We start from the raw sequence: 26,548 nt of genomic DNA on the forward strand, positions 1-26,548 counted from the left end.
GGAAAAGGCTTCAGCGAGAATTGTTCGCTGCACTGGTCCAGTACCTGCTTTTCTTGCCTTATTCCTAATCAGGGATTGGTGGTGTCATTAAATGGCTCTAGACCAGCAGCACTATCTCTGTGAAAGGATGTATACGTTACATTTCCATCCATGGAATGTGCCATTTTAAGAGTAGTCTCCCACAAAGTGATGGAGGCATAGGCAACATGTGTTAGGACATTTTGTTAGCATTCAGCACAACAGTATGCATTCATTCAAGAGAAAATTGATGTACCACTATGGTTTTTAAGCCTGTCGTAGTATTTCAAATGCTAATTTCTCATTCAAACTTTATTACTATAAAATAAAATGTACATCTCTCTCCCACATTCATCCAAAGATACTTTTAATTTACAAACAAGACTGAAGGAAGATTTTCCTTGCAAAGTTTTGGTAACCCAGAATATTATTACATTGAAAATAGAGCATGATATGTTGACATTTGTTTGTATGTATGTATGTATGTATTAAGGCAGTCAGTACAACAAATAGTAGAAAAACCTCCACTATGAAATTGAACTGTACATCGATGAGGCTCAATAGCAGTCAGGGTACCAATTATTTTGTGCCATCATACACTACCGGTCAAAAGTTCTAGAACACCTACTCATTCAATGGTTTTTCTTTATTTTTACAATTTTCTACATTGTAGAATACTAGTGAAGACATCAAAACTATGAAATAACATATATGGAATCATGTAGTAACCAAGAAAGTGTTAAACAAATCAAAAAATATTTTATATTTGAGATTCTTCAAATAGCCACCCTTTACCTTGATGACAGCTTTGCACACTCTTGGCATTCCTCAACCAGCTTCATGAGGTAGTCACTTGGAATGCATTTCGATTAACAGGTATGCCTTCTTAAAAGTTAATTTGTGGAATTTCTTTCCTTCTTAATGCGTTTGAACCAATCAGTTGTGTTGTGACAAGGTAGGAGGTATATACTGAATATAGCCCTATTTGGTAAAAGACTGAGTCCATATTATGGCAAGAACAGCTCAAATAAGCAAAGAGAAACGACAGTCCATCATTACTTTAAGACATGAAGGTCAGTCAATACGGAACATTTCAATAACTTTTTGACGTTTCTTCAAGCGCAGTGGCAAAAACCAAGCGCTATGATGAAACTGGCTCTCATGAGGACCGCCACATGAATGGAAGACCCAAGTTCATTAGAGTTACCAGCCTCAGAAATGGCAGCCCAAATAAATGCTTCACAGAGTTCAAGTCACAGACACATCTCAACATAAACTGTTCAGAGGAGACTGTGTGAATCAGGCCTTCATGGTTGAATTGCTGCAAAGAAACCACTACTAAAGGACACCAATAAGAAGAAGAGACTTGCTTGGGCCAAGAAACACAAGCAATGGACATTAGACTGGTGGAAATTTGTCCTTTGGTCTAGAGTCCAAATTTGATTTTTGTTTCCAACCGCCGTGTCTTTGTGAGACGCGGTGTGGGTGAACGGATGATCTCTGCATGTGTATTTCTCACGGTAAAGCATGGAGGAGGTGGTGTTATGGTGTGGGGGTGCTTTGCTGGTGACACTGTCTGTGATTTATTTAGAATTCAAGGCACACTTTACCAGCATGGCTACCACAGCATTCTGCAGCGATACGCCATCCCATCTGGTTTGGGCTTAGCGGGACTATCATTTGTTTTTCAACAGGGTAATGACCCAACACACCTCCAGGCTGTGTAACGGCTATTTGACCAAGAAGGAGAGTGATGGAGTGCTGCATCAGATGACCTGGCCTCCACAATCCCCCGACCTCAACCCAACTGAGATGGTTTGGGATGAGTTTGACCGCAGAGTGAAGGAAAAGCAGCCAACAAGTGCTCAGCATATGTGGGAACTCCTTCAAGACTGTTGGAAAAGCATTCCAGGTGAAGCTGGTTGAGAGAATGCCAAGAGTGTGCAAAGCTGTCATAAAGGCAAAGGGTGGCTATATGAAGAATCTCAAATATAAAATATTTTTTGATTTGTTTAACACTTTCTTGGTTACTACATGATTCCATGTGTTATTTCATAGATTTAATGTCTTCACTATTATTCTACAATGTAGAAAATAGTACAAATAAAGAAAAACCCTTGAATGAGTAGGTGTTCTAAAACTTTTGACCGGTAGTGTATGTGGCGGGCAGAGAAGGCCAGCTACTTGTAGATGATCCTGTTTGGCATGAAAAGGAGTGGCATGATGGCACAAAGAGACTGGTACGCAGGCTAGCTCAATAGCACAGGATCCTGCTGGTACATTGTGGCAGTTTGCCTCTGGGAGTGCGGGAGCATTGTGTCCCATTCACAGCAAGCCATCATGCTCAAAGCTGGAGGGCAGGAGGGAGAAGGCAAAGGGAACAAACTTGATTCCAGTCCCACTGTAGAACTTATTTTGGAACTCCACCCTGTGGAGACAGAACAGAGATCACGGAATATAGAGTAAGCATTAACCAAAGCATTATAAAGGCGTGATGTGTTGCATTTTTACACAGATTTCCTGTCCTTCACTCTGTCAATTCTGCAAGTTTAGTAAGTAACCAACCAGTGCAGCCTGAGAGCATGAAGGAAGGCAGACAGTCCCTCCATAACCAGGAGGATAGACACAGTGAGCACGGCGAATATCCCAAACACTGGCACCAGAAACATGATGCCCAGACTGGTGTCCATCCGCAGGCCCACCCGCATCACCATGGACCACAGCACCTCCGACAGCTCTGGGGGAGCAAGGACAAACAAACACAGTCACATCTCACAGTCTCTGATTCATTTAATTCATAATTAAAAAGAAGGCTTCTCCAGTCAGAGACAACATTACAAATATTTATTTTAAAAAACAGAAGTTAAAACACAATTAAACCTAAAGGCTTATTTCCAATGTGGTCCTCTCTCACAATAAAATAAACTTTAAACGCTCATCCATCAGAAAGATGAATTTACCAAACTGTTTAGGTGTGGTGTGGTGATACTCACGGGCATGTGCCAGACTCAGAGCCCAGAGGCGCAGGTAGGAGGCTGTGTTGGAGATGCAGCCCAGGCAGTACTCTATGGTGTGAATAGACTGGTGCAGGAAAACATCCCCAAAGTCAAACTGGAAAAAACACAGACAGAAGGACCAATTACTTTCAGTACCCATTGGGGTTGAATATTTTCCCGGTATTTTACAAATTTTCTTCCGGGTAACCCGGTATTTCCCGCCAAATCCGGAAGTGTCATTCAAAAGCATTATAAAGCATTTCAATTTGTCTGGATTTGATTAGCGCTTTGATCAGCATGAAAATACAAACCTGATGCTACCTGAGCCTGATGAGACATATATTAGATATATTTTATGAGCCCTACATTAACGACATTTAAATGAGCCCAATCCCCCCCCCCAAAAAAAAATTACTGTGCCGTTATCCGATACATATATGGGCTACTGCACATTATGCACAACAGAAAAACATAAAAGCCCATAGATGTAGCTACAGTGAGGGAAAAATGTTTTTGATCCCCTGCTGATTTTGTACATTTGCCCACTGACAAAGAAATTATCAGTCTATAATTTTAATGGTAGGTTTATTTGAACAGTGAGAGACAGAATAACAACAACAAAATCCAGAAAAACGCATGTCAAAAATGTTATAAATTGATTTGCATTTTAATGAGGGAAATAAGTATTTGACCCCATCTCAATCAGAAAGATTTCTGGCTCCCAGGTGTCTTTTATACAGGTAACGAGCTGAGATTAGGAGCACACTCTTAAAGGGAGTGCTCCTAATCTCAGCTTGTTACCTGTATAAAAGACACCTGTCCACAGAAGCAATCAATCAATCAGATTCCAAACTCTCCACCATGGCCAAGACCAAAGAGCTCTCCAAGGATGTCAGGGACAAGATTGTAGACCTACACAAGGCTGGAATGGGCTACAATACCATCACCAAGCAGCTTGGTGAGAAGGTGACAACAGTTGGTGCGATTATTCGCAAATGGAAGAAACACAAAATAACTGTCAATCTCCCTCGGCCTGGGGCTCCATGCAGGATCTCACCTCGTGGAGTTGCAATGATCATGAGAACAGTGAGGAATCAGCCCAGAACTACACGGGAGGATCTTGTCAATGATCTCAAGGCAGCTGGGACCATAGTCACCAAGAAAACAATTGGTAACACTGTGAAGGACTGAAATCCTGCAGCGCCCGCAAGGTCCCCCTGCTCAAGAAAGCACATATACAGGGCCGTCTGAAGTTTGCCAATGAACATCTGAATGATTCAGAGGAGAACTGGGTGAAAGTGTTGTGGTCAGATGAGACCAAAATCGAGCTCTTTGGCATCAACTCAACTCACCGTGTTTGGAGGAGGAGGAATACTGCCTATGACCCCAACACCATCCCCACTGTCAAACATGGAGGTGGAAACATTATGCTTTGGGGGTGTTTTTCTGCTAAGGGGACAGGACAACTTCACTGCATCAAAGGGACGATGGACGGGGCCATGTACCGTCAAATCTTGGGTGAGAACCTCCGTCCCTCAGCCAGGGCATTGAAAATGGGTCGTGGATGGGTATTCAACAAAGGAGTGGCTCAAGAAGAAGCACATTAAGGTCCTGGAGTGGCTGTACCGGTCTTGACATCTTAATACTGCCATACATTTGAGATAGGAGAATCTATCTCTGGCCCTTTAGTATGGTGAAAGGAATGTCCTTTGTTTCAGAGACTTTTGCCGCCCAAAAACTCCAACATCCAACAATGAACATTGGGGCAATATATTTCAACATCCAAACGTTGGGAATGATGAGAAATGGAATATGGAAAATTAACGTCTATTTTGTGATGTCATAAAAAATTGTATAAAGGCGTTATAAGGAAAACATTGTGACTTGAAGAGCTTTTACACTGTGGATATCAGGCTTACATCCTTTAACTTGGGTAGAAAATATCAAGGAGGAAGACAATGTTTTCGTGAAGATAGGAATGTGATTTGAGCTTTCTAACAAAATCATAGTGATGATAATACTTTTGCCTCGTAACTAGCCACGCCCGAGGGAGCTCAGAGAGCGTGTCAGTATGACGGAAATGCCCGTCTTTACCAGAGTGCATAAAAGACTGAGATAAGAATTATCAGATCAGACTAGACGGACCTCAAGCTGTAGCTTTTGTCCATATTGGTCCTGACCCTGAAAATCAACGAGGTGAAGACGACAAAGTTGCCTCAACTAACAATCAATGTTACGGCTGAGTAGCTGTTCTAAGTACTGTATCTAAGAAGGTGAATTTAAGTGGGACTATCCTGTTACTCTCTTCAAACCATCGTTGACTACACTGTTCTCATCACCCCACAGGGGATCATCGACACGGTTGATTAGCCATCCTCAGAAGACCACTTCCAGAATGAGTGAAAGTAAATAGACGACTAAGAAGAAGGACATTGTGATCTCTTGTGGACAATCTGAGCCTTACAACTAAAAGGCCATCCGAAAAGAGAAGGCCCAATCGACCCTTCCCACGATGGCCTGGGTCCAACTGAGACGACGAAGACAAACACGTAAATACATGCATTACTTCTTACCAAACGGGCGGCAGTTCTTGGCAAAATATTAGGATTACTATGAGCGTAGATCCATGTGTATCCAAGTGTTTTTCTCTCTCGCTCTCTTTAACTCGCCATCTTTTCTAACAAGTGTCATATTGTGTTAGTCCGCTAGGGACCCGTTTTCATTGTATTAAGTTTCTAATCCCTACCTATACCGTGTATGTATCTTGTGTTATAATTTTTTATTAGTTAGTAAATAAATAATTAAATAAATTTGTGTGGTATGAAATTATCAGTAAGACCCGGGTTCGTGCAGACTTAAGGAGCCTACAACTTTCAGAATGAGACTGATATGAGGTAAATGATTAATAAATGACTGTTAAATGATAAAGAGATATATAGATATTGTGATGTCACGAGAGGCTGTGTCCTGGAGGGACGTTACATCCCCCTGAGGTGGCTGCAAACCCAGACAGCTATGGCTCCATCTGCTGGTATGGTCGGGAACTCCACCCCTCTATGGCCAATCTTCCCACGCAGCTGAAACAAATGAGGAGCTGAAGGTTTGGGAAGGGAAGAGACACAGTCTCCAACCTGGGCTCTCTGGAGGACAAGAGTGCTGCACGTCCACTTCCATGAGGAATATAAGGATTTGGAGATACTTACCTTTGGGAAATACTCACCTTTGGATATATGCACCTGTGGAAATACGTGAGAGACATTTGGAAGGACTTTTTGCTGGGTTGGCCACTAGCTGCAACGTGGACTACAGTAAGGCTGGGGAAAAGTTATCTGAGCGAGTGAGAATTATGATTTTGGATGTGGAAGAGACATCCCTGAACTGTTAACCCTTAAAGAGCCACAAGAGAACAGAATTTTGTTATATTTTCGTTAATTTCCCAAGACCTATAATAAAATCCTTGTTTTGTTTGAACCTTGTCTCCTTGCACTACTTGAGCAATCCCGCTGAAAGCTGTGTAGCCTCTCGTGACGTCACAATATCTTTATAGTTAATTCGGGAAACGGTAACTTGTTAAACAACTTTTCCCGTGGTGCCCCAAATTCCTAATGAGTTAATTGTTACATGATTAATTTAATCTAGTAACAATTAAACATAGTAGGTAATCATTCAATAAATAATAGTCATCACAATAATGAAAGGCACGTCATGACATAAGTTTCGTTTTCCTTATCTTCATCATTCTAATGACATCCTTGAATAATATAGGACTAGAATTAGATGACAAAGATTTAATGGTTATGGGTCTGAATAAATAACTGCTATAGCCTACCGCCATCCCGCGTTCACTCTTCTTTCAAACTACCTGTGAGTTCTATTGGCTGCTGTATTTAACATTCAGCAAAAAAAGAGCTTGCGTCCCTCTTCGAATAGTCTATTGGGTATAAGAAATGCTACAAAAATAATGTCCAGCAAGCTATTCTAGTCTAGCTTTTCCTGCATGGGACTCCAAGAGCTACGGAGCGTTTTTTAAGGAGAAAGCCCACCGGAGCACAGGTGCTTACGTATTGCGCAAGAGACAGAGGCTATAAGTTAGAAGCTTATTATGCATAACCCATCATTAATTAGCTAAATATAAGGCTAATACTGCATTGAATTTATTACCTGAAAGAGGTAGGCTAGGACATATATATAGGGCTATATATATATATATCAATCTTGAACAGGATTATGTATTTTGGAATGCAATTTGAATGGAGTTGATGGAGAGAGAAAGACTGGAAGAGAGTGCTTTCGTGTACACGGATATAAAGCAACGATACTCAAGTGATAGGCTGTTTTAAAACTCTGCAGCTGCAAAAAATATATATATATTTACAATTTTAAAAAGGTGACCCATGAATGCCAGATGGAGATGGGTAAATTAAACGCGCATTCGGTCTTTATATTACTGTAGCATAGGTTATGCTGTATCAAATGTAGACCTACCTGTCACAAGAAAAACAGTTACCATGATGAGATGATACGTAGGTCTACATGCATTGTGAACTGCGCTCCATACTGAGATGGGCTGTCTGTCCCCACCATGAGCATTGATTCATCATGAGGCCATAGAGAAGCCAGATTTAGACATCGCATATAATTTAACGCCATGCTGTTCATATTAATCATTTATTATAATTTACCGGTTTCTCACAGTTATTTATCCTGGGAAATGGGAGTGGCTTTGGGCGGTAAATCCCGGTACATCTCGGTAACTGGGTTCCCGCCATTCAACCCTAGTACCCATAGTGTACTGATGACTGAATCAGCTAACCTCCTCTTTCTGGTGCTCTCTGCTGGTGGAGAGGTCACTGTGGACACTGCCTTCCTCCATGTCATGAGCCCTCATCAGGGAAAGCTCTTCCTCGCTGTGCCGCCGCACACGCTCATAACCCTGGGGAGGGAGACACACACACACACACACACACTCTCTGCATGTTACAACCAGAGCACACTCCTATAAACAGACTACACACCACCATAGACTGTTACAACCATAACAGACTCATATATGGACACACTACACATACATGCACATGACTCTGAGGTCAGAAACAGACACACACAAAGCCTCACCCTGTACATTCCCATGAGGTTGGCTCCTCCGTTGTGCAGCCAGTAGAGGTAAACTGGTTTCCCCAGCAGTAAGACAGGCACTGATAGTAGAGCAATGACCACCAGGAACACCTGCAGCCCAACCTACAGTATCAGAGGGAAACAACATACAGGTCTGTTACAGTCTCACTGAAGTATCTTTGGAGCAGGTTGTCTTCACACCCACTGGGAAAACCACTCCCTTTTCCCAGTGGGTGTGTCCCAAAATGGCACACTATTCCCTATACAGTGCACTACTTTTGACCAGGGCCCTATAGTAGTGCACTATATAGGGAATAGTGTGCAGCCAGTGTGTGATCCCCATCTTTGTACCTGTCCTGGGAAGAGGGGCGGCACCCCGTCCCCTTGCATGAGGAACATGTTGATGAAGTGGATGAGGATGCTGGGGGCCATCTGGGAGTCGCGGGCAGAGAAGGCCAGCCACTTGTAGATGATCATGAAGACCAGGTAGCCAAACAAACACAGCAGGAACAGCAGCTCCGGGAGGAATACTAAGTACAGGTTGAACTTCTTTCTGAAGTGTCTGCATAGACACACAAACACAAACAGGGCTTTAAAGTGCCTGCATAGACACACAAACACAAACAGGGCTTTAAAGTGCCTGCATAGACACACAAACACAAACAGGGCTTTAAAGTGCCTGCATAGACACACAAACACAAACAGGGCTTTAAAGTGCCTGAACAGACAAACCGAGCTTTCAGGATTCAGAGGACTACATTCTGTATCTTTAAATTGGCCATAATCTTATAGAGTTCTTATCATTCCAGTGCTGATATTGTTGGGAGTGTGTGTGCTGTAACTCACAGGTGGTTGAAGACACCTAGGATGACCCCGAAGCTCATGTGAATGATACCCACGATCACAGACATCTTCATCTTGTAGGAGTTCAGAAAGGTCAGACGATTTGTCGCCAAGTTCCAAATCTACACAGTGGCAGAAACAAGGAAAATAACCCCGTCAGGTTGAGGTATGGACAGACTACATCCAAGCCAGATTGATGGTTTTGTTAACAAATATTGTTATAAGAAATGTTTTATGAAAATGAGTAATGACCCATGATTTACTTTATTGGCTATGGTTGGTGAGAGGCAAGTGTGTATGGTTATGAAGGGACAGGGAATAACTTGTGTGTACTTGTGTGTGTAGTGAACATAGAGACAATGCAGTTTATGACCATGGATCATAAAACCATGTACTTACCGGGTCAATGCCCAAAGGGTAGGGTCCATTGAAAACCCCAGGGACGTTGGGATCAAGGGTCAGAACGGCATTGGTGCGGAGCGTGGAATCCCTTTTACAGAAAATACCAAAGTACACAATTATAACAAAGAGCAAGCTATCAGGTGATGTAATGTTATTCTGTAATCTCAAGAACAGATATTACTGTACAGGTACAGTCAGGGCTCTAAAGTACCATCAATTTGGTCGCATATGCGTCACAATATTTTGCTATGCGACCAGGAGTTTTATTTTGGGAGCGCCGTGCGACAATGAAATAAAATCTCCCAGATACTAATTGTTGTAATGATAAGGCGTCGCTGTACCATTGCAGATTCATTAGTGTCATGGTTGCACCATTATTAGTACAGTGAAAACAGATTGCTTCTAGCTCAACCAGGTCAAAAGATCTGACCCATATTACCGGCGCAACATCTTCCTATTGCGTGTCGCTGGGACCTAATTTTACATTCATAAACCATGTAGTGGGTCGTTCTAAAACTACTCTCGTGTGGTTAACCATTTGTTTACACTTTGTTGAGTCATGTTACCTCATTGGCTAGCTAGCTAACAACCTGGTAACTTTACCAGTATATCCAAACATTCTGGGGCACAGAAAGAAAGGGAAAGGGATAGCTTCTTCAGGAGATCAATGACCATAGCAATGAATGAATGACAGATCTCTTGCATGTCATCATCACAAACCTGACATTTTTAAAGAGACCGTGTACAATTTTCAATGTCAATAGGAAAACAGTGCTTTTACACAATGTAGAAAACTAATATTCCACAAATGACTTTGTAATTTCAATGAGAGGTATTTGTATCGCTTTTATAATAAACAACTGTATTTACAGTGTTACATATTAGTCTATAGGGCATAACATGCTTCAAAAGTAGCTAGAATTCATATAGACTGTATCTCAATCAATTTAAAGAATTTTATTTTCTGGTGCTCCTAAATTAATGTGGTGCTCCTAACTTTTTTTTAAATTGGGAGCACCAGTTCTACCAATTAAAAATGTTAATTTAGAGCCCTGGGTACAGTACAGAACAGATTATAGCACAGTACTAACCAAGCCCACTTTCCAGATTTAAACATGGCGTTGACGCTCCAGCCCGAGCCAAATATGTTGAGAGACTTGGAGAAGCAGTCGTTGTAGATGAGGCCGGTATAGACCGAGAACAAGCCCATCATCAGGATTATGTAACGGCCCTCGAAGAACGTGTTCCAGATCTGAGCATACAAACACACCAATGTCAATGTAGGAGAAAGAATCTAGCTAACCACATTTCCTGGTCAAACCTAGTGCACTACATAGGGAGCCATTTGAGACACACACCCTGACCCGCTCACCTCGTTTCTTGTGCGCTTCAGTTTGCGGTTGTCCTCATACAGCACCATCCAGAGAGCAAACAGAGCCATGATCACACCATGGCCCAGGTCTCCAAACATCACAGCAAACAGGAAGGGGAAGGTGATGACTGTGTAAGGAGCTGTTAGACAATAGACAAAGCAGGACATCATATTCCATATACACATTCAACTATCCCTCAAGTTCAAAACGTTATTGTCCATTCATGTTTGGGGTGGAAGTGTGTCTTTGGCTATGGGCATGTGGCTCATACACATAGCAAACAAACAGAAAACAGAAAAACCGTAAGCCTAATGATAGATTCCTAAATGTAGTAATCAGTGGTCATTGACTGACGAGGTCTTACAGTACCTGGGTTAACCTCTCTATAGTTGCCCACTCCATAGGCCTCCACTATGTTCTGGAAGCCTGAGGTGAACTTGTTGGTCCTTATCAGGGTGGGCGGAGTGTCGTTGCTGGGGATACGGTTGACAAAAGAAGGCACTGTGGCTCCACTTTTCCTCTGTGAAGGCAAGCCAATAATGTCAGACAGACCGGGATTATTGCAATGTTAGTCTATTAAGGTTACATAGAGGTTTTTTGAGGGCAAGCCAATAACATTTATATTTTCCAGAGGATAAGACAGAAAATTTACATCTTATCAAATAGCTAGTAAGTTCAAATACTTTTAGACCATTCAAATACATTTTCACCATTTAAGCCTCGTTTTTTGAAGCCTAATTTAAGCCATGTTTAACGGACTAAAACCCCTGGCAGAACCCTGACATGGGCTGCTGTCATTGAACTGACTGTGACCTTAATTATGCACATTAGCCAGTGCAATTAATTAAATGGACAGAAACTCTGGTAGCCCAACTGGACCTTGACTAGTTTATTCAATATGACTTAAACCATACTGATCTTATCAGAGGTGGTCAAGATAAGATCAATGCCACTTCCCTCTTTCTACAAAAACCATGACCCCATTACAAAAGCAGGTCATGCTGACTGGGTGTGTGACTGTGTTGGTTTAGCCAAATACTGAACTTAGAGGGGGAGGGAGGGGGGTTAAAGAGTTAAGCCCAACAATGACTTTACATAGGGAGCCATGGTAACAAAGAGCTGACTCACAGAGCCTTCCTCAAGCGCCCTCCGCAGGGTCGGCAGGTCGTTGACAGGGCACCACACCTCGGCTATCAGACACTTGTTAGTGACATCAAAGCTGCACAGGTTGAGGATGTGGTAGATGGCCTTCATCTTCTTGACCTGGATGACCCAGGTGTAGACAGACTCAGAGGCCTTGTTCAACACCTGTCTCAGGTAGTCCTCGGTCCTGTGCAGAACCTGGGGACAGCCAGCGTGTGGAGAGGGTTAGTATTACATTTTAACTAATGGGAGGGTTTCCCATCCATTCAGAATATCAAGAGGGTGTGGGCAAATGATGAATGACTGTCTAAGAATGTTCTGTGCAGGATAGAGAATCTTCCAATGCACATGCTAGGGAGGGAATGTGAGTGTGCATGCTGGTAGTTTTAGTGTGTGTGTGTGTGTGTGTGTGTGTGTGTGTGTGTGTGTGTTACGAGAAACAAAAAGAAGAGGGAGCCTTCAGCTAAGACCTTATGGAGATCATGTGCTGGGACCAGAGGTTAATGCAATTATTTTTTTCCTCCAGGGGTAGAACATCCAAAAGGATTGATCTTAACAGTCTCCCAGACAGCAAGGCACAAGCTAAGTCATGTGACCCCACAGTGATCACGACAGACATGTGCTCTAGCGCCTGAGAGAGCTCGCCCTCTCTCGCTCCTGAGAAATCTACCCCTCACACTCCATTCCAATTCTTGTTCTGAATCACTCTAAACACCCGCTGTCCATGCCTCGCTCTAGCCAGAAGCACAAGGCCCATTCTGTGAGGGATACCTCCAGCACTTCTTTACTAACAGCCAAGCTTCATTTTGTATTTTATCTTTAACAGCTCAAGTCACAAGACTTGCAACATCCTCCTTTGTTAAAATGCCTCATCAAGCACAATATATTTCAACAGCTATATCCAGCAGCAGGAACACCTTAAGCAGTAAGCCGTTGATAGCTTACATTTTAACTGGCAAAATGTTGCTGTTTTAAAGTGAATTTCCTCCAATTCTAATTGCCGCTGTTAAATAGATATAGGGGAAACACTAACTTATAAATGCCTTGTGAGCTTAGTTCAACTCTCATACCCCATCAGTTTTAAACATTGTAAATGTAAACAAACACAGTAAAGCCTCAAAACATGCTTAAAACTATAGTTTGTATATCTTGGATGGTCAGTCCTTGCATCCATAGCTCCATCTATACATTTTAGAGTGGTTACATTTCTCCAGGCTCATCCCTCAGCTTTTTACCAAAACAGAGACGGGGAGTCAACTTCGTTATCGTTTCAACTCCGGATTGGCCCTTTAAAAACAATAAATAAATAAAGCATCACCCACTATCTTGTTGCTGACAAGAGTTTTAGAGAGCTTACAGTGTGCAGGTCCTGGATGCGAGTCCTGAGTCCCTCCACAACGTCATTCCTCTCCTCATTGCTGTTAGGGTATGGATACACGTGACAGTGGTAGCTGAGGGGCAAATCACCACTGATTACTACATTTAGGAATCTATCTTTAGAGATCTATGATGTTATTATCACACAGGTTAAAGCCACCGTCTTCAGAGCTTGTTGGGGGCAACATATTAGGCCTAATGGTTTGATGGGGAATGACCTCAGTCTGAAAGTGTAACAGGAGGTCATTTGGAGATGCATTTTAATTACCAGTCACAGATCTTCTTGACTTTCTGTCCGATCTGCTCACCCCAATAGGAGATGAGGAACACCACACTCTTAGTTGGCTCACCCTGCAATAACCATAGAACAGGAAGTGGTTTAGAATAGACACACAGTAAGGTAGAGGTGAGAGGCTCTGTGGTCCTCTGTAGCTCAGCTGGTAGAGCACAGCGCTTGTAACGCCAAGGTAGTGGGTTCAATCCCCGGGACCACCCATACACAAAAACGTATGCACGCATGACTGTAAGTCGCTTTGGATAAAAGCGTCTGCTAAATGGCATATTATTATTATTACTTCTCACAGGCCCAACACAGATGCTGTTATATTTAGCTATGTGGTAAACAGTATCTTATTCTTTTATCTTAGATTTTACATTCACACTCAAGCACTTACTGTAGAAAAGGGTTAACAATATCTCTCACACAGAACAAGATTGACCTACCGTGTCAGGGTCCTCCAAATACTCGTCAATTTCAGAGTAGCTGAGAATGGTGTAGCCCTTACACACTCTCCACAGCATGCGCTCAAAGGCCTCTATCTTCACCCTCTGAATCAGCCCTGATATAAACCTGCAGGGGGAGGGGAGAGAAACAGGGTGTTACTGTAAACAATCACACATACACACAAGTGTGTATAACTCTTTATGTCTGCTGATAGCCCCTTACCCTAGTTTGGCTCCTAGCCGCTGCATGCTTGTGAACTCCATCATGGAGTCCTCTAGGAAGGAGAAGTCCTCATACTGGGCGTGCAGGGGCTCACACTGGGAAAAATAACATTTTCCCCAGTGTAAGGACACGCATACCAAAATACATACCATGAAAGAAAACACATACACCCCCATAACACATTGTTCGAAAAAGGGCAACATTTTGGCCATGCATGAATGAGTAAAAGACAAGCAGCATGGTTTTGGCTAATCCAAGATTTATCCCCCAAAACCTCCTATATAGAGGGGAGGAAAGAGCAAAGAAAGTCTCACAATGGAAGCAGCCAAGCCAAATCATGCGATACTAAATAGTTTCAGTCTCCTCAAGCATACCAAAGCAAGTGCTCTGAAGTCAAACAGTAGGGCAGAGTGTTGTACAGTAGTGGGATCCTGCTTTGTGGAGCAGCTGCAGGACTTACTTCTGTGCCGCGGTGCACAAAGTTGCGTGTGATACGCAGCATGTGTGTGTACTCGGTCAGCTCCAGAAGGTTCTTCTGTAGCTTCTCCTTATTCCTGGTCACCTCACTCAGCTCCACCTCCAGCCTCTGCAACTGCTCCTGGAGACAGCCATACATACAGAGTCAATTAGCAATGACAATACGGGATGTGTCCCAAATGGCACCCTATTCTCCATTTAGTAAATACACTGAACAAAAATATATAAACACAACATGCAACAGTTTCAAAGATTTTACTGAGTTACAGTTCATTTAAGGAAATCAGTCAATTATAATAAATTCATTAGGCCCTAATCTATGGATTTCACAGATATGCATCCTGTTGGTCACATATACCTTAAAAAAAAGGTAGGGGTGTGGATCAGAAAACCAGTCAGTATCTGGAGTGACCCCCATTTGCCTCATGCAGCAAGACATATCTCCGTCACATAGAGTTGATCAGGCTGTTGATTGTGGCCTGTGGAATGTTGTCCCACTCCTCTTCAATGGCTGTGCGAAGTTGCTGGATATTGGCGGGAACAAGCGGTCGTACACGTCGATCCATTGCATTCCAAACATGCTCAATGGGTGACATGTCTGGTGAGTATGCAGGCCATGGAAGAACTGGGACATTTTCAGCTTCCAGGAATTGTGTATAGATCCTTGCGACATGGGGCCGTGCATTACCATGCTGAAACATGAGGTGATGGCGGCGGATGAATGGCACGACAATGGGCCTCAGGATCATCTCTGTTCATTCAAATTGCCATCGATAAAATTAAATTGTGTTCATTGTCCGTAGCTTATTCCTGCTCATACCATAACCCCACCACCACGGGGCACACTGTTGACAACGTTGACATCAGCAAACCACTCGCCCACACGATGCCATGCACACGCGGTCTGCCATCTGCCTGGTGCAGTTCAAACCGGGATTCATCCGTGAAGAGCACACTTCTCCAGCGTGCCATTGGCCATTGAAGGTGAGCATTTGCCCACTGAAGTCGGTTACGACACCGAACTGCAGTAAGGTCAAGACCCTGGTAAGGACGATGTGCACGCAGATGAGCTTCCCTGAGACGGTTTCTGACAGTTTGTGCTGAAATTCTTTGGTTGTGCAAACCCACAGTTTCATCAGCTGTCCGGGTGGCTGGTCTCAGACGTTCCCGCAGGTGAAGAAGCCAGATGTGGAGGTCCTGGGCTGGCGGTTACACGTGGTCTGCGGTTGTGAGGCCGGTTGGACGTACTGTCAGATTCTCTAAAATGACATTGAGGCGGCTTATGGTAGAGAAATTAACATTAAATTATCTGGCAATAGCTCTGGTGGACATTCCTGCAGTCAACATTCCAATTGCACACTCCTTCAAACCTTGAGACATCTGTGGCATTGTGTTGTGTGACAAAACTTCACATTTTAGAGTGGCCTTTTATTGTCCCCAGCACAATGTGCTTGTTGATATGCCACACCTGTCAGGTGGATGGATTATCTTGGCAAAGGAGAAATGCTCACTAACAGGGATGTAAACATTGAACCAACACTTAACATGTTGCGTTTATATTTCAGTGTATATGGTGCCATTTGGGACAAATAAAATACTTCATTCTTATGATAAAGGATTCATAACATTTTAGAGAATGAGAGACAGGTAGAGAGAGCTAACCATTATAACCAGGACATGCTTGGGCAGGGGTGCAACCGGGTTCACTTCTCCCTCTGGAAGTGGGATGTCTGCTCTCTTGATTTCCCTTAGAAGGTACCCTGTCAAAGACGCACGTGTATGTGACCAATAAATGTTGATTTGAAGTCTTAGTACACAACACACAAACAGTCACTGAATCTATTTGTTTCAAATCATACATCTATAGCAATAAGCTTAATCTGTTGTCATTTAAAAACTATACAGGGTTTTTCATTGCATCTAAGAGTCTACTCTGCCTCACACTAATTATCTCTCTTCCCTCAGGAACTCACATTCCTCTGAGAAACCTTCCCCAACACTCCTTGTACTTTCCTTTTTGGGGGGGGCCTAAATGTAATCTCCAAGCGTCTGCCTCCAATTAAGCCTGAGTTTAGATTCCTTTAATGAGACTCATTGGCCAGGGCACAGTGTATCTCAGAACTGTACAGTGGTCTTGCCATAGAGACTGGGATTTGCACAGCAACTGTGGGAAAGTTATTGAGTTATTCAGGAGTGCATCAATGCCCATCACTTTTAAAACAGGGGTGAAAGTAAACCTATACGGTCCGGTACAGCAGCCCTGCAAAAGAAATAGTGGGGGTACACCATACCGTTAAAACGTGAGCATACCACAATAATTAACACAAAATGCCAAGAAAACTATAGGCTATAACACCCTTATTTAACATTACTGCATGTCAGCCGCATGAACATTTAGCGAATTGACTTGAAACCGGGTTGTATAAGCTCCAAATTGCGTTGTGGTTTGACGAGAACACTTACATTTTGCCAAGGCGGAGATGAGTGGCCAAGACAGAGACGCGCGGACAGCAGTGGACGCATCATTTCGGGCTACAAGTCTAGGCCTAATGGCAGAATGTGATTACAATACACATTTAGGTGTTTTGTAACAGATGTCTTTCCATTCATCAAATTGCGGGTGCACAGTGCACTGTTTGGACGCTGGAATTATTTTGTGAGTGGAAGAACTTGTGCGGGTAGCCTACAAGAGCACCTTTTTGAAGTGATTGACAACCAGATGAACACATCCTGAGTGGTTGTGTTTATGCCACATTAAAAGGTCATACATGTTAAAAGTTATATGACAATTCTTTACTTAGCCCACAGAGATCATATGAAATGCATAGGGATTCTATATGCAATTCTATGATTACACCTAGGCTATAAATAAAAAATAATGTGCACGCACACACATAGGGAGTCCAGTACCGTAAGAAATTAAATGTACTTTCACCCCTGCTTTTAAGTTATGATTAAACCAAACGGTTTTATCCTTACCTAGAATTCTCTCCATTTCCTCACATCGTTTTAACTCTGTGACAAACTTCCGCTGGAATAGGTTTACGCTGGGGTTGAGCTGAAACGGTAGGAGCAGTGCCACATTTTTACTGTCACCATGAACACACACCTGTCTAAGCTGATATTGACTCGATTTTGCAAATGATCTCCAACATCAGGGTTGTGGGTTCGATTCCCACGGGGGGCCAGTATTTTAAAAAAAAATTACATGTATGCACTCACTAACTGTAAGTCGCTCTGGATAAGAGCGTCTGCTAAAATGACTAAAATGTAAAAATGATTAATCAGACTACGTTAGACAAGACTCCACTCCTCAAGTACTCCCAACAATGAGTTGCATCAGGTGTTTCTGTCAGGGGCTACAACAAAAATGTGTGCTGTTGGGGGTACTCGAGGACCAGAGTTGGGAAACAAGCTAACTTATCAGGTCTTGTGTTAGGAACTCCCTAGCTCTCAAACTTTAGGCGGCATTCTGCCCTACAGTTATTAGGCATTAGCTTCGCCCATGACTGCCTCATGTGAACTACAATCCCCACGCTGTGTTTTAACATTTAGAAACGTCAATAATCATTGCTTGCGATACCGCTTTCGAAATATATGGCCCTTATCTTTCATCGGCGAGAAAGAATCCTTCAAATAAAAAAAGATACACTTACTGTGGCAGTTTTGCACAGATCCATAAAGCTATGGGTGCCTCCATCCACCGAAACTACACTTCCCCAAGTTACGGCTTAAAGACGGTGTTCAGAGAATGCTAGATAGCTAATTAGCACAGGTAAACAAGCGCTGTAACATGGCGATATGGCCATGTGGGAACACTAACCCTATCAAGGTGTGTATCAATTTAACTATATATATATATATATATATATACACACACACATACACACATTTAAGATAAGGTCCTTATGCTTCCAAACCCGTAACGCAAATGGTGCATGTTAATGTTCAGACTGAGCGTCAGGGATCTCCCCCTTACAGAAGACCCCTTCATCCAATGACCCTTGTGTAATGTATGCCTGGAACTGAGAGTCGTGATCAAGGGCAAGGTCATTCTACCTACCTGATCATGTCTGACAGCTCACAATACAACTGTACCATCAATGAGAGATTAACTTTCACACCTGCGCTAGCTAGATGAGACTGTTTATTTGGGGAGCAATCAGTAAGTTACTTACGTCTCTGAATTCCACCAGACCCATTTCTCCCAGTTCGCTAATGCAGTCGTATGCCGATCCAGACTGCAGAAACAGCTGGGCCAAACACATCTCTTCACTTCGGAACAACGAACCCATCTTGACAGCTTGCTATTCTCCTGTCCTTACACTACAACCGGCTAGTTAGCTTCAACTACAGCTAACTAGCGTAAGTCTCGAGCCCAAACCACTTAACTGGGTAAGCTTAAAGGCGGGTTCCGGCGTCTTAGGAAGTAGCTACCTAGCAGGCTAACAAACTACTGATGAGCATTCGCTTCAACACCGTATCAATCATTGGCTCATCAGTGACACGTCTCAAGACGTTTCTGTTGAAGTCATCTTGCTGTATCCATATAACGTAGCTATCGATTTTAGAGAACCAGAAGATCCTAGCTAGTAGGAACTCTGTCACTTGGGCTAGCTAGCTCTGGTTCCGTGAACTCGCTTCTCAATTTAGTTGTGGTAGTTAGCAGAAGCTACTGTTAGCGAACTGACACTAGAAACAATAACGTTTGATAGCAAACTATGACTATAAGCACATTTAAACTTGGAACTTCAATAAAGTCTACAGTAGCTCGTTTTATTAAATACTCTCGAAATCATGCGCACTTTGATATCGCGCTTGTAGACAAGTTACACATTCCACGTCATTTCATACAACTCTTGTGCGTGCTCTGGTTATATCCGTGATGATGTTGTTCTCTCTCTCTCTCATTACACAAATTCTGTTGCAAAACGTTTCTTAAACGGAACGAAATGGGGCGGGACCTATCACAATTTGTCCAGTAGAAACTGTCGTTTTAGTTGCAAAACGTTCAGTTCCGTTTTGCAACTGTTTCGACTAATGCTTACAACCCTGGTTTGCCTTCTCGAACGTCTGAAGCGAGAGGTTTTACTCCGCCCAAAATCTGTCGACGAAAATAAGACATAGAAGTTATACATTTTTGTATGGAGGTTAATGAGAGGGTGTCGAATTTGGTCAACGAAAAATGTAATTGCTAATTTGCTACGTGAGGCTTATTTGATCGAATATAAGTTTCGTAATGGTTAGGTTGTTACGAATGCACTGATATAAGTTATGGATAAGTGGACCTATGTGGCATTTCGGCAACTTTGAAAGAAAAAATACTTTCTTTCAGATTTGTGCCTGTTGTCATAGAGATAGATAGATGACACATTTTCTTTAATAATTTTTTCAACCTTTATTTTATCAGGGAGTCATACTGAGACCAAGGTCTCTTTTACAGATGAGCCCTGAATTACACAAATTACAGAAAATACACATATCAAAATATGAATACAAAATGTAGGCAGAAATTAAAACACTGTCATAAAAAACAAACACATTCATCAGTAATAAGGTCCTCAATCAGCTTTCTGAATTGCCCTAGAGGCACCAGAACATGAAATGTAAGAACATTTTGAAGATTGTTTCACAAATAAGGTGCAAGAAAGCTAAAAGCTGATTTACCTAACTCAGTAGAGACCAAAGGACTTTCCAGAGTTAGCAATTCCTGAGACCGGGTGTGGTAACTCCTATGTCTAAAGATTAGTAATGATGTTAGGTACAGTAGGACTTTTTGTAAAAGGGCTTTATAAATGAAAACATAGCAATATATCAACATACGTGACATCAAAGAAGGCCAACCAACTTTCTGGTAGAGAATGCAGTGATGAGTACTAAAATTGTCGCCCGTAATAAAGCGCAGTGCGTAATGATAAACTGCATCTAACTGCTTTAATCAAGTGTCAGCTGCGTTCATATAGATGATGTCGCCATAGTCTAGGACCGATAGGAACATCGACTGAATAATCTGCTTTCTACTATTTAGCGAGAGGCAGGACCTATTTCTAACTAACTCATCAATATGCGTTTTTAAAAGACAGCTTTTCATCTATCCAGATACCCAGATATGTGTAAGCATGGACACGATCAATATGGGCACCATCCAAAGTACATATGCTTTAATCATCAGACTTATTTTTATGTATCTCTAGAGAACAACATCATCACGGATATAACCTGTTTTAGCATGGACATTGCCATTGAAGGGTTCCACCATTTTAAAGTAGTCAACTGGGTGGGGATTCCTATGAGTTGGGAGCAATCAGCCAAAGAAGAAGAAGAACATAGTACTTTAAAATAGAGATAGCCTCAATGGCTCTGCCCATCAGTGGTGTAAAGTACTTAAGTAAAAATACTTTAAAGTACTACTTAAGTAGTTTTTTTGGGTATCTGTACTTTACTATTTATATTTTTGACAACTTTTACTTTTACTTCACTACATTCCTAATGAAAAGTATGTACTTTTTACTCCATACATTTTCCCTGACACCCAAAAATACTCGTTACATTTTGAATGCTTAGCAAACGCGTATCTGCCCTCTCATTGTGTAGAATGGTCCCACCTGAGCTCGCCTCCGCCCACCTGCGTTCCATCTTTGAGGACATGTATGTCCATTGTTAGAGCGGTCACTTGACTATCTTGTCAATATAATAGACAATCTTTGGACAAGTTTATCTGCAGGTTGAGGTTTATTGCCATGAGTCTTGTCCTGGAGGCAGAACTGAGCGATTTCCCCTTAAAATTGGCTATATTGTAAAAATGTATAAAAATATATTTGAAAAATGGTCTTAATTTAAGGTTAGTAGTTAGGGTTAGCAAACCACTCTGCAGAGCTGCCTCCAGAACAAGGTTCATGACAAAAAACGCTAACCTGCAGTTTATTGTTACCCGGACTATCTGCACTGACCCTATCTTGCACTAACTCTATGCACACTCACAAGACTATATGCAGTGCCTTCAGAAAGTATTAATACCCCTTGACTTATTCCACATTTTGTTGTCTTACAGACTGAATTCAACATCAATTATATATATATATATTACTTTTTTTACCCATCTACACAAAATATCCCATAATGATGAAGTGAAAACATGTTTTTAGAAATGTTTGCAAATTTATTGAAACTGTAATACAGAAATATCTCATTTACATAAGTATTCACACCCCTGAGTCAATACTTTGTAGAAGCAGCGATTACAGCTGTGAGTCTTTCTGGGTACATCTCTAAGCGCTTTCCACACCTGAATTGTACAACATTTGCCCATAATTATTTTCAAAATTCTTCTAGCTCTGTCAAATTGCTTGTTGATTATTGCTACACAACCATTTTCAGGTCTTGCTATAGATTTTCAAGTAGATTTAAGTCAAAACTGAAACTCGGCCACTTAGGAACATCCACTGTCTTAATGGTAAGCAACTCCAGTGTAGATTTGGCCTTGTGGTGGAAAGCAGACTGAACCAGGTTTTCCTCTAGGATTTTGCATGTGCTTAGCACCATTCCGTTTCTTTTTTATCCTGAAAAACTTCCCAGTCCTTAATGATTACAAGCATATCAATAACATGATGCAGCCACCACTATGCTTGAAAATATGGAGAGTGGTACTCAGTAATGTGTTGTATTGGATTTGCCCCAAATATAACACTTTGTATTCAGGACAAAAAGTTAATTGCTTTGCCACAATTTTTGCTGTATTACCATTGGCCTCATGGCGAAATCCCTGAGAAGTTTCCTTCCTCTCCGGCAACTGAGTTAGGAAGGACCCCGTATCTTTGTGGTGACTGGGTGTATTGATACACCATCCAAAGTGTAATCAATAACTTCACCATGCTCAAAGGGATATTCAATGTCAGCTTTTTTTTTTGTTAAACACTATTATTAAATAAATCAAATTGTATGTGTAGACCTTACCGTGAAATGCTTATTTACAAGCCCGTAACAAACAATGCAGTTCAAGAAATAGAGTTAAGGAAATATTTACTAAATAAACAAAAGTAAAAAATAAAATAAAAAGTAACACAATAAAATTACATAACAATAACTGGGCTATTTTTATTTTTTATTTTATTTTATTTAACCTTTATTTAACCAGGTAAGCCAGTTGAGAACAAGTTCTAATTTACAACTGCGACCTGGCCAAGATAAAGCAAAGCAGTGCGATAAAAACAACAACACAGAGTTACATATGGGGTAAAACAAAACATAAAGTCAAAAATACAACAGAAAAAATATATACAGTGTAGTATGTAGTAAGTTATGGAGGTAAGGTAATAAATAGGCCATAGTGCAAAATAGTTACAATTTCGTATAATACTGGAATGATAGATGTGCAAAAGATGATGTGCAAATAGAGATACTGGGGTGCAAATTAGCAAAATAAATAACAATATGGGGATAAGGTAGTTGGGTGGGCTAATTTCAGAAAGGCTGTGTACAGGTGCAGTGATCAGTAAGCTGCTCTGACAACTGACGCTTAAAGTTAGTGAGGGAGATAAGAGTCTCCAGCTTCAGAGATTTTTGCAGTTCGTTCCAGTCATTGGCAGCAGAGAACTGGAAGGAATGGCGGCCAAAGGAGGTGTTGGCTTTGGGGATGACCAGTGAGATAATACCTGCTGGAGCGCAGACTACGGGTGGGTGTTGCTATGGTGACCAGTGAGCTAAGATAAGACGGGGATTTGCCTAGCAGTGATTTATAGATGACCTGGAGCCAGTGGGTTTGGCGACGAATATGTAGTGAGGGCCAGCCAACAAGAGTGTACAGGTCACAATGGTGGGTAGTATATGGGGCTTTGGTGACTAAACGGATGGCACTGTGATAGACTACATCCAATTTGCTGAGTAGGGTGTTGGAGGCTATTTTGAAAATGACATCGCCGAAGTCAAGGATCGGTAGGATAGTCAGTTTTACGAGGGCATGTTTGGCAGCATGAGTGAAGGAGGCTTTGTTGCGAAATAGGAAGCCGATTCTAGATCTAACTTTTTATTGGAGATGCTTAATGTGAGTCTGGAAGGAGAGTTTACAGTCTAACCAGACACCTAGGTATTTGTAGTTGTCCACATACTCTAGGTCAGACCCGCCGAGAGTAGTGATTCTAGTCGGGTGGGCGGGTGCAAGCAGCGTTCGGTTGAAGAGCATGCATTTAGTTTTACTAGTGTTTAAGAGCAGTTGGAGGCTACGGAAGGAGTGTTGTATGGCGTTGAAGCTCGTTTGGAGGTTTGTTAACACAGTGTCCAATGAAGGGCCAGATGTATACAAAATGGTGTCGTCCGCATAGAGGTGGATCCGAGCGTCACCAGCAGCAAGAGCGACATCATTGATATACACAGAGAATAGAGTCGGCCCGAGAATTGAACCCTGTGGCACGCCCATAGAGACGGCCAGAGGTCCAGACAATAGGCCCTCCGATTTGACACATTGAACTCTATATACAGCTATATACAGTGAGTACCGGTACTGAGTCAATGTGCGGGGGTACAGGTAAGTCAAGGTAATTTGTACATGCAGGTAGGGGTAAAGTGACAATGCATAGATAATAAACAGCGAGTAGCAGCAGTGTAAAAATAAATGGGGGGGGTCAATGTAAATAGTCCAGGTGGCCATTTGATTAATTGTTCAGCAGTCTTATAGCTTGATGGTAGAAACTGTTAAGGTGCCTTTTGGACCTAGACTTGGCGCTCCAGTACCGCTTGCCGTGTGGTAGCAGAGAGAACAGTCTATGACTTGGGTTACAGGAGTCTTTGACAATTTTTTGGGCCTTCCTCTGACACCGCCTAGTATATACAGTGGGGAGAACAAGTATTTGATACACTGCCAATTTTGCAGGTTTTCCTACTTACAAAGCATGTAGAGGTCTGTAATTTTTTATCATAGGTACACTTCAACTGTGAGAGAAGGAATCTAAAACAAAAATCTAGAAAATCACATTGTATGATTTTTAAGTAATTAATTTGCATTTTATTGCATTACATAAGTATTTGATCACCTACCAATCAGTAACAATTCCGGCTCTCACAGACCTGTTAGTTTTTCTTTAAGAAGCCCTCCTGTTCTCCACTCATTACCTGTATTAACTGCACCTGTTTGAACTCATTACCAGTATAAAAGACACCTGTCCACACACTCAATCAAACAGACTCCAACCTCTCCACAATGGCCAAGACCAGAGAGCTGTGTAAGGACATCAGGGATAAAATTGTAGACCTACACAAGGCTGGGATGGGCTACAGGACAATAGGCAAGCAGCTTGGTGAGAAGGCAACAACTGTTGGCGCAATTATTAGAAAATGGAAGAAGTTCAAGATGACGGTCAATCACCCTCGGTCTGGGGCTCCATGCAAGATCTCACCTCGTGGGGCATCAATGATCATGAGGAAGGTAGGGGATCAGCCCAGAACTACACGGCAGGACCTGGTCAATGACCTGAAGAGAGCTGGGACCACAGTCTCAAAGAAAACCATTAGTAACACACTACGCCATCATGGATTAAAATCCTGCAGCGCACGCAAGGTCCCCCTGCTCAAGCCAGCGCATGTCCAGGCCCGTCTAAAGTTTGCCAATGACCATCTGGATGATCCAGAGGAGGAATGGGAGAAGGTCATGTGGTCTGATGAGACAAAAATAGAGCTTTTTGGTCAAAACTCCACTCGCCGTGTTTGGAGGAAGAAGAAGGATGAGTACAACCCCAAGAACACCATCCCAACCGTGAAGCATGGAGGTGGAAACATCATTCTTTGGGGATGCTTTTCTACAAAGGGGACAGGACGACTGCACCGTATTGAGGGGAGGATGGATGGGGGCTTGTATCGTGAGATCTTGGCCAACAACCTCCTTCCCTCAGTAAGAGCATTGAAGATGGGTCGTGGCTGGGTCTTCCAGCATGACAACGACCCGAAACACACAGCCAGGGCAACTAAGGAGTGGCTCCGTAAGAAGCATCTCAAGGTCCTGGAGGGGCCTAGCCAGTCTCCAGACCTGAACCCAATAGAAAATCTTTGGAGGGAGCTGAAAGTCCGTATTGCACAGCGACAGCCCCGAAACCTGAAGGATCTGAAGAAGGTCTGTATGGAGGAGTGGGCCAAAATCCCTGCTGCAGTGTGTACAAACCTGGTCAAGACCTACAGGAAATGTATGATCTCTGTAATTGCAATCAAAGGTTTCTGTACCAAATATTAAGTTCTGCTTTTCTGATTTATGAAATACATGCAATAAAATGCAAATTAATTACTTAAAAATCATACAATGTGATTTTCTGGATTTTTGTTTTAGATTCTGTCTCTCACAGTTGAAGTGTAGCTATGATAAAAATTACAGACCTCTACATGCTTTGTAAGTAGGAAAACCTGCAAAATCGGCAGTGTATCAAATACTTGTTCTCCCCACTGTAGGTCCTGGATAGCAGGAAGCTTGGCCCCAGTGAAGTATTGGGCCATATGCACTACCCTCTGTAGCGCCTTACGGTCGGATGCCGAGCAGTTGCCATACCAGGCGGTGATGCAACCGGTCAGGATGCTCTTGATGGTGCAGCTGTATAACTTTTAGAAGATCTGGGGACCCATGCCAAATCTTTTCAGTCTCCTGAAGGGGAAAAGGTGTTGTCGTGCCCTCTTCACGACTGTCTTGGTGTGTTTGGACCATGATAGTTTGTTGGTGATGTGGACACCAAGGAACTTGAAACTCTGGACCCGCTCCACTACAGCCCAGTCGATGTTAATGGGGGCCTGTTCGGCCCTCCTTTTCCTGTAGTCCACGATCATCTCCTTTGTCTTGCTCACATTGAGGGAGAGGTTGTTGTCTTGGCACCACACTGCCAGGTCTC

At 42.4% G+C, this 26,548-nt stretch overlaps 1 protein-coding gene across 2 annotated transcripts; it reads right to left on the minus strand.

The window, feature by feature from the left end:
- Nucleotides 1-2,113: 2,113 nt before the first annotated feature.
- Nucleotides 2,114-19,581, minus strand: atp6v0a2b (ATPase H+ transporting V0 subunit a2b). Of its 2 annotated transcripts, XM_041836392.1 has the most exons (20): nt 18,869-19,581; nt 17,670-17,748; nt 16,353-16,450; nt 14,674-14,811; nt 14,214-14,308; nt 13,991-14,117; nt 13,536-13,618; nt 13,248-13,341; nt 11,876-12,088; nt 11,117-11,267; nt 10,747-10,886; nt 10,466-10,626; nt 9,372-9,462; nt 8,976-9,094; nt 8,481-8,691; nt 8,130-8,252; nt 7,828-7,947; nt 3,012-3,129; nt 2,584-2,755; nt 2,114-2,446 (listed from the first exon to the last, which is right to left on the minus strand). In XM_041836392.1, exons 1-20 carry the CDS (start codon nt 18,983-18,985, stop codon nt 2,344-2,346), a joined length of 2,553 nt encoding a protein of 850 aa, XP_041692326.1. In that variant the 5' UTR covers nt 18,986-19,581; the 3' UTR covers nt 2,114-2,343. The 2 variants fall into 2 exon arrangements, with proteins under 2 accessions (XP_041692326.1, XP_041692327.1); XM_041836393.1 differs by lacking the exon at nt 17,670-17,748 and having other exon boundaries at nt 18,869-18,954.
- Nucleotides 19,582-26,548: the final 6,967 nt, after the last annotated feature.

The sequence above is a fragment of the Coregonus clupeaformis genome, chromosome 18, assembly GCF_020615455.1.
Source record: "Coregonus clupeaformis isolate EN_2021a chromosome 18, ASM2061545v1, whole genome shotgun sequence".
NCBI lineage: Eukaryota > Metazoa > Chordata > Actinopteri > Salmoniformes > Salmonidae > Coregonus > Coregonus clupeaformis.